Source organism: Sus scrofa, unplaced genomic scaffold (assembly GCF_000003025.6).
Source record: "Sus scrofa isolate TJ Tabasco breed Duroc unplaced genomic scaffold, Sscrofa11.1 Contig2345, whole genome shotgun sequence".
NCBI classification, from domain to species: Eukaryota; Metazoa; Chordata; class Mammalia; order Artiodactyla; family Suidae; genus Sus; species Sus scrofa.
Window position 1 is genome coordinate 196,742 of NW_018085072.1, and position 7,768 is coordinate 204,509.

Genomic DNA, 7,768 nt, shown 5'->3' on the forward strand with positions numbered 1-7,768 from the left:
GAAAATAAAGGTATATTTTTTACACACCTGAATTTGTGAAGAGAGACCTAATTAAAGGTTGGTAGATATAGGGTGTGTCCAGAGTCCCAACACCAAGTGTTGCAAATTTGAATTTTTGGTCCTCTGCTGCCCCTGTGTGGGCATAGCTGGAAATAACAAGCTCAAGATTTCTCAGGCGGTGGGGAGTGTGAAACTGGACTTGGAAGAAACCTCCCCTAAGAACCGGTGAAGTTTAAAGGCAGTTGGGAGCTGATGACCCTTAGGGGGAGTCAGGAACTGTTCTCAGAAAACAGGTGTAGACCTCGTACAAGCTGTTAGTGATTCAGGAGGCTCGCTTTGTATTCACCATCTTTATTTTTCTTGGAGACATCTGGATCTAGTAAGCGAGTGATTATCTACACACCCAGTCATGCACCTCTGCCGTTTTGGGCCACGACCAGCACCCACGGGCACAGCGCCAAGCCTCCCACACCTCTTCTCCCTGTGTTTGGAGTAACAAGTCTGTGGGTTTCTCCCTTAGCTTTTCACACCATCTCTTCACCGTCTGTCCCTCCACTACCAACTCCACACAACTCTAGACCATACAGTGGTGCGTGCTGCATCCCTGACTCCCCGCACTGGCACAGGACTGAGATGGTCCTTTAGTTTTGATACGCGAGGGAGGGGAACAGTGGAGCACAAAGAGGGGCGGGGGTTGTGACTCTCCGGGGGCACCCTGGCCGGAATCCAGTCGGGGTCCCAGGACCGACTTCTACCTCCAACCCAGCTACTTCCTTTCCTGGTCAGCTCCCTCCTGGCGGCGGTCAAGAGGCCCAATCTCAACCCCTCCTCCCCAGCCCAGCCCCTCTTGACAAATAGCAAACTGTGGCCTGGGGGAACTTTCGGGGCCCTCTCAGCGGAGAACGGGTTAACGGGGCCTCTTCGCTCCAGCTGGGATCCTGGGACCTGCAGGCCTGGCCTGACCTCCCCTCCCCACCTCAAGCCTCCAGTCCCTGCCGCAGCCTGCGGTCCAGGGCCAGGAGCTGTCTCAAGAAGCCCCGATTGGGGATGATGCCTCGGTGGTCCTTGACTTTCTTGATGGCTTCCACGAGGGTGAGGCGGTGGTACAGCATGAGGTAGGCCAGCACCAGGGTGGCCGACCGGCTCACTCCCACGGCGCAGTGCACCAGGATCCTCCCTGTGAACACACGCGAGGCTCGGTGAGGGGCTGGAGGAGCCGAGGGAGAGGGCTCCTCGGACAGGGGAGGAGGAAGGCAGGTCATGGAAATAGGAGCGGGGCACAGACCAGGGGAGGAGGAATCCAGATCCCGAACAGGAGGTGAGGGTTGTGGGGGTGGGGGGAAGTGGGGGTTAGGGGGTGGGGTATGTGGGGGCAGTAGGGGGTGGGGGTGGGGTGGGGAGCAGCCTAGACGGAATGAGATGGAGAACCGGCAGCAGCTCAGCAGCAACGAGCCTATAGAGGGCTCAGACGGAGCCACTCTTGCCCCAGTAAGGCTTTGCTTGGTGTGTGCTGAGTGCGGCCATGGGAAACCCTTTCTGTCTAGCCCCATCCTTCCTCAATCTCCTAGTCATTTTTTTTTTTTTTTTTTGGTGGGGGGATGATTAATATATTTTATTCAAATATATATTTTCTGATTACTAAAGCAAAACATGCTCAAGGTAGAATTGGAAAGTATAGAAATTTGTAAAGAAGCCCCAAATTAAAAAATATATCTCCGTGGTATAACTTACCACTCTTAACATTTGGAATTATTTCCTTTTTTTCTTTTCTTTTCTTTTTTTGGCATCTTAGGGCCTCATCTATGGCATATAGAAGTTCCCAGGCAAGGGGTCAAATCGGCTACCAGCCTACACCACGGCCGCAGCAACACCAGATCCAAGTCGTGTCTGCGACTTACACCACAGCTCACCGCAATGCTGGATCCTTAACCCACTGATGGAGGCCAGGGATCAAACCCACATCCTCACCAACACTTTTTTGGGGTTCTTAACCCACTGAGCCACAATGGGAGTTCTTCCTTGGCTTTTTATGTATTGCCTTGAAAAGATGGCTGAGAGAATAATTTTCTTTTCCTGAGCCTTTTTTTTTTTTTTTTGGCTGCACCCAAAAAAACAAGCAGAAGCTCCCCAGGGATCCACTGGTACTGCAGAGGTGACAACTCTGGATCCTTAACCCGCTGAGTCACAGGGCAACTCCTTCCTGAGCCTTTTGTCAGGTCATTCAAGTGTCTTTCTCTACACCCCAACCTGGGCTTTTCTCTAACTCTGTCCCTCCGTCCTTCCCGCCTTGATCCCCCTACCTCCTGGCTGGCTCAGCGCCCGGTGGATGAAGTCAGCGGCCGCCTGGAAGTGGACACTCATATCGAAGGCTGGAGAGTCGTGGGCCTCGACCCCCAGGTAGCGGATGCCTAGCCCCTGGTAGGCCTCGGGGGTCCCTCGCCACCTGCTATGAGAGGCGTTGAGGACGTGGGTGATGCCCAGGCGACGGAGCTCCCGGTGGTTGTTGGCTATTTCCCTGTATTGAGGGACAGAGGTTAGGGGGAGGGTGGGAAGGCTGGCGGGGGCCCAGGCCCCCTTGTCTGTACGCAGACCACTGCCTGGCCAACGTCGTTGGCTCCAGGCCTGTGTCACTCCCTAAGGACCCTGAAGGGAGGAACCAAGGTGGGCAATGACTGGGAGTCTTGTCCTGGAGAGAGGTGGAGGGTGGGGAGTGGAGATGGGGGGGTGGGGGGGTGTTCCTGTGGAGCTTTTGCCTGGAGGAGCGCTGACTAAGGGGTGAGCAAACAACAGCCATAAGAAAATACTGAAAGAATCCTCTGAGGCAGCAGGATTTTACTTGATCTGTGGGAAGGATTGAGTCATTCTGTACTTCATGTAAGGAAGGTGGCATCTAGCTGAGGAAAGACTGGGGCGTCTTGGGAAAGAGGGGTTTTTTTCCTACCAGGCGTTCAAATAGAGAGAGGAGGTGGCAGAGGGGTCTGGACATTGTGGATGAGTTTCTGTACCAGCTCACACTTAACATCCTGCTAACCTTCAGATTATATGATTCTTTCTTTTTTTTTTTTTTTTTTTTTTTTGCTGTGCCCTGAGGCATGTGGAAGTTCCCTGGCCAGGGACTGAACCCATGTCACTGACAGCACTGGATACTTAACTGCTAGGTGACCAGGGAATACCTAGATTATAAGATTCTGACACTTGCTCCCCCATCTCACTCCCCCGTTATTTTAGACTCTCAGACACTCTGAATCCTCATGCATTTTGCCAGTTACTTCACGCTCATGGTTTCCCTTGTTGTCAGATGTCATCTTCAGGTGTTCCTGTGGCCCACACCACCCCTCAGCTCAGTGGTGGCTGCCTCTCAGCCCACAGGGTCACATCTCAGGGCGAATGCCCTGTCCAGTGCCAACTCCTCAAGCAAAAAGAGCACTGAACTTGAACCTCCAAGTCCTAGCTTTGCTACTTACGACCCATGTGGCCTTGGGCCAGTCCCAACTTCTCTGAGCTTCCGATTCCTCCTCTCTAACCTGGGGATAGTGGTACCCACCTCACCAGGCTGTCGTGAAGATTAAGAGAGAAAATGCATGTGAAAAACTCCTAGTAGCCTATGATCCTTGGGAGAGATCTGTAGGGACTACACTCCTCCTTACATGCCCTTCTCTCTGTCGCCCCATCTGGCAGAAGCTCTGCATAGCCTGTGGCTTGGTTTGGTCAATCAACCCTTTGCCTCACTACCCACTGTTCCTGGCCCCAGAGATGGCCTCTTCTCAAGGAATGATAGATGAAAGTTCAGAGAAATCATCTCTTCTGTCCAGTCCCTAGCTCTGGCACTCAGTAATATCCTTTGCTAAATGAATGCCATTATTACTTGCACAGAGTAAGTCTGTCCAGAGTTGGGTCTATCAATAATCCCAAACTTCCCCAAACCCGCTAGCCTCCACTCTACCCATGCACTCCCCTTCTCCATTCTCAATGTGGAACCAAGAGCATAGCTCAGGGCCTCTCTCCTTTCTTCTTGTTTGCAGACACAAACACACACACACTCAGCCATGGCCCCAGTCTGCCAGGTACATACTGGTCTCCGAGGTAGAGGCCTGGCCAGACCTCATCAGCATGGTTACAGGCTGTCTTGCCCGTATACAGAAGCCTCTCCAACTCGAAGACGTTGAGGAAGGAATGCTGAACAGCTGGCATCTCCTCCAGGGCCCCTCGAGTGCGAACAGGAGACCTTGAACCGCTCCGGGAGAAGCGGGCCATAAATGTCACTGAGGCCCAGAGCCAGTTACCGGGGCACATCTTAGTGGCGGCAGGAACAAGGGTGGCCGCAGTGATGGGGGGTCAGTCTCCAGGTAGCTGCTGCTGGAAGAGGCAGGGATGTGAGTGACACCTGCGTGAGTCCACAGCAGCTGCTTCCTTCCCTGCCAACTGTGCTGGGCCCTGGGGAGGAGATCCACAGGGATCCAAGGTTAAGTCTGGCTCGGGGAGGGGTGGGGTGGGGGGTTCTGTAGGATCCCCTCCTTGGAGCTGCAGCAGCTCCCTTCTCCCTGCTCTTTGGCTTGGCCTCTCAAGGAGGTGGGAGAGTCACATGTTCTTGTTTACAGGGAGAGGGAGCTGCCCAGCTGCTGGGTGTCTGCTCCGCCCCTCCCCCACCCCAACACACAGACGTAAACACATACACAAACATTTGGTATTTGGGTGGCTGGGCCCACTGCTGGACCTCTTCTGGCCCTGAATCTGGGTCTTATCGGCCTGGGGCAAAAGGCAGAGAGGCTGGGGAGCTGGGGTGGGGGGTTGGGGGTGGCCTTGGACGCATCCAGAGAGAGTGAGCAGGAAGACAGCAGCAGCTGAGGCTGTGACACAGCCAAGACTGCTGGTCTCCCCAGTGCCAGAGAGAGGGGCTGCTTTAACCCATTCCTGTCCTCCCTCTGCCTCAGAGATAAGCCTGCTGGGGGAAGTGTATGCTGAAGAATGGGGGCAGTGAGGAATAGCAATAAAGAGGAGGTGTAAGTTTTTGAAAAATACTTGCTGAAGGCAAGGACCAGTGGAAGGAAGTGCCAATCTTTGTGCACAAGGGGCAGAACACCCACCTTTGATCAGCATAAAGATGTCATTGATTAAAACTCATCCCTAATATGAAAATATTGGTCCAGGTAGTGCTGGAGTAGTGTGTGTGTGTGTGTGTGTGTGAGAGAGAGAGAGAGAGAGAGAGAGAGGAGAGGAGAGAGAGAGAGAGGGAGAGAGAGGAGAGAGAGAGAGAGATGGGTGGGTGGGGAGAGGTGGAGGGTCAGGGCTAGAGGAGGGAGGAAAGGAAAGGATAAGGGATCCCTGCCCAGGGCCTCAGATCTGGCATTAATTAGCATCTGTGTTGCTGGTGGAGCAAAGTGACCCTACATAGAACATAGGGTTGGCAATGATGGGGCCTAGCAGATGTGTCTCAGACTCTGTGCACAGCTGGGCTGGAAAGTCAGACCACACGTTGAGCTGCAGAGCTGGGAAGGGCCAGCCTTTGAGACTTGCCCTGGGAACTCCAGGCAGAGGCAATGTTGGCAGGAGCCCTTTCCAACCCCCCTTTTCTCCCCTCTCTCGTCCCCCTCCCCTCTCCCCTCCCCTCTTCCCCTTCCCTCCACCTCCTCTTACACAGTGATCCTGCCACCTGAAAAGGCCTGAAGAATCCCCCTCCCACTCCCTTTCCTATCTTCTGCCCCAGGGACTCAAGGGAAAGGCAACAGGGAGAGGCCATCTTGGTCCTGTCCACTCCCAGCTTCCCCACTAGCACTCTAGCCAGGGCCCAGCTCTCCCCACTCCCCAGGGCCAGAAGGGACCCAGCTCTCTTAGGTCATAAGAAGCAGGGGTCTTGGGATCAGGATGGGTGAGGGGTGACTGGATCTTAGGCTGTGTCGGGGATGTTTAGGGAAAGAGAATTTTTTTTTTTTCAATGGCTGGTCCAGAGGGAGCTCAGAATATGGCACTATAGCAATTGCCACCACCACCACCACCACCATCACGGTTACCATCACCATCACCCCCACCACCACCATTCATCACCACCCCATAATCACCATCACCACCATCATCATCATCTACCTTTTCTCTCAAGGGCGAAAGACCCCACCACTTGATTCCAAAACAGCCTTTTCTGGAAACAGGTTCTGCTGCTTGTGTGATGCTGAATGGTAAAAAGGAACCGAAGCGGGAAGCAGACAAGGCACAGCAGAAGCTCCGAGGGACTCTGTTGCTCCCCATTCTGTCCCCGATACACCCCTGAGCATTCTCCAACCCCATCCACCGGCTTTTGGAGGACCCTGGTCCGCGGCCCCCCTCCCTCCGTCTGCTGTGGTGGTTGTAACAGGTTCATGGCTGTCGCCAAGCCCTCGCCACCCCAGACAGCCTGGCCCGCGGAGGGCGGAGGGAGGGAGCCCGGGAGGGCTCAGCCGGCTCGCTCCCAGGCCCCTTTCCGGCCCCTCGCCCCCACAGCCCCGATCCCCGCGCCTCTCCCACTCACTGCGGGTCCCGCTACCTCGGAAGGCGGCGCGGGTCTCAGTCCCCTAGGCAGATCGCAGGTGCAGGCAGCCCCATGGCCATGACTTCCCACCGCCGCTGCCGCCGCGGCGGCTGCCACTGCCAGGCCGGTTGACGGATTAGCATCTATTTTTAAGCCATGACACGCACGTCGAAGCAGGGGCTCTTATTAGTGTGCGGGTGTGTCAGCGACACACAGGGACACAGTCCCACGCCCGGTGGCCGGAGTGGACACGGGGCGTGGGCCACGCAGCCCGCACCCCCCGCGGCCCCGCCTCGCAGGCATGCTCGTGTGTATGTGTATTTTCGGGGCTGCGCCAATTACAGGCGCTTTGCCTAAAGCTAACATTATATAAGTCGTCCCAGAAGGTGTCTTAAGCACACTCGCTCCTCCCCAGGCAGCATTAATTAATTTCATAGACACGAGGATGGTGCCACACGTATGTTCTCATTCTCCAGAAGACCATGGCTCAAATAGCTATCTATAGTTCAAAACCCTGATTAGTATTTACTATAAACCACGTGTTTCACATATCTTTATAGCCTCACCACTGGTCTAGGAGAGAGGTAAAATTGTTACTGTACCCATTTTAGGGAGGAAACCTAAGGCATAGAGAAGCTAGCTAAGTAATTTGCCCAGGGCATTCTCGAGGCATTGCCAGAACCGAGTTTCACATCCTGGTTCCCTGGCTGGGACATTCAAGTCTTTAAGGGCTTTCTGAAGAGACGCTCCCCCCACAATGAGAAAGCACAATAGATTTCCTTCTTTTTTCTTTGGCTGTGCCAACGGTTTGAGGACATTCCCGGGCCAGGGATGAAAACTGTGCCACAGCAGTGACAATGCTGGATCCGTAACTGCTAGTTACTAGGTAACTCTCAATAGATTTCCATCAAGGAGTCATTTCCACCAGCTTAACTCAGTGAACTTCCCTTTTCCCGACTCCTGAAAAAATTCATGTGCTGATTTTGGGTGATATTTATCTTCCCTTGCTTTTCTACTGTAAGCACCTTGTCAGCTCCACTATTGCAAACGCTTTGAAGGCAAGGACCTATTGTGGTCCCCAGTGCCTAGCTCATTGTGGGATGGGGCAATAATGAATGTTATCAGGTGATGCTTTGAGAACCAGGAAGATTTGGAATCCAGGAGGGTTGCCTGACAGGAGGAAGGCAGGAAGTAAAGTCAGGCTGACCCTGACTTAGGATGAGAAGATGGTATCTTCCATAGCTGAAAGCAGGACTGACTACATTCCAG

The 7,768-nt window shown here is 53.9% G+C and overlaps 1 protein-coding gene across 11 annotated transcripts; it reads right to left on the reverse strand.

Moving 5' to 3' along the window:
- Positions 1-331: 331 nt before the first annotated feature.
- On the reverse strand, positions 332-6,849 carry DUSP26 (dual specificity phosphatase 26). 11 transcript variants are annotated; one of them, XM_005671786.3, is made up of 5 exons: positions 6,515-6,849; positions 6,082-6,163; positions 4,073-4,356; positions 2,301-2,515; positions 332-1,177 (listed from the first exon to the last, which is right to left on the reverse strand). In XM_005671786.3, the coding sequence occupies exons 3-5, from the start codon at positions 4,291-4,293 to the stop codon at positions 978-980; spliced, it is 636 nt and encodes a 211-aa protein (XP_005671843.1). In that variant the 5' UTR covers positions 4,294-4,356; positions 6,082-6,163; positions 6,515-6,849; the 3' UTR covers positions 332-977. The 11 variants fall into 11 exon arrangements, with proteins under 11 accessions (XP_005671843.1, XP_005671845.1, XP_005671844.1 ...); XM_005671788.3 differs by having other exon boundaries at positions 4,073-4,434; positions 6,515-6,809; XM_005671787.3 differs by having other exon boundaries at positions 4,073-4,353; positions 6,515-6,788.
- Positions 6,850-7,768: the final 919 nt, after the last annotated feature.

Coding starts and splice junctions, on each gene's coding strand:
- DUSP26 (XM_005671786.3), bottom strand. CDS start 4,293: ATGTGCCCCGGTAACTGGCTCTGGGCCTCAGTGACATTTATGGCCCGC. Junction 2,516..4,072: donor GGCCTCTACCTCGGAGACCA/GTATGTACCTGG, acceptor CCCTCAATACAG/GGAAATAGCCAACAACCACC. Junction 1,178..2,300: donor GGCGCTGAGCCAGCCAGGAG/GTAGGGGGATCA, acceptor GTGTGTTCACAG/GGAGGATCCTGGTGCACTGC.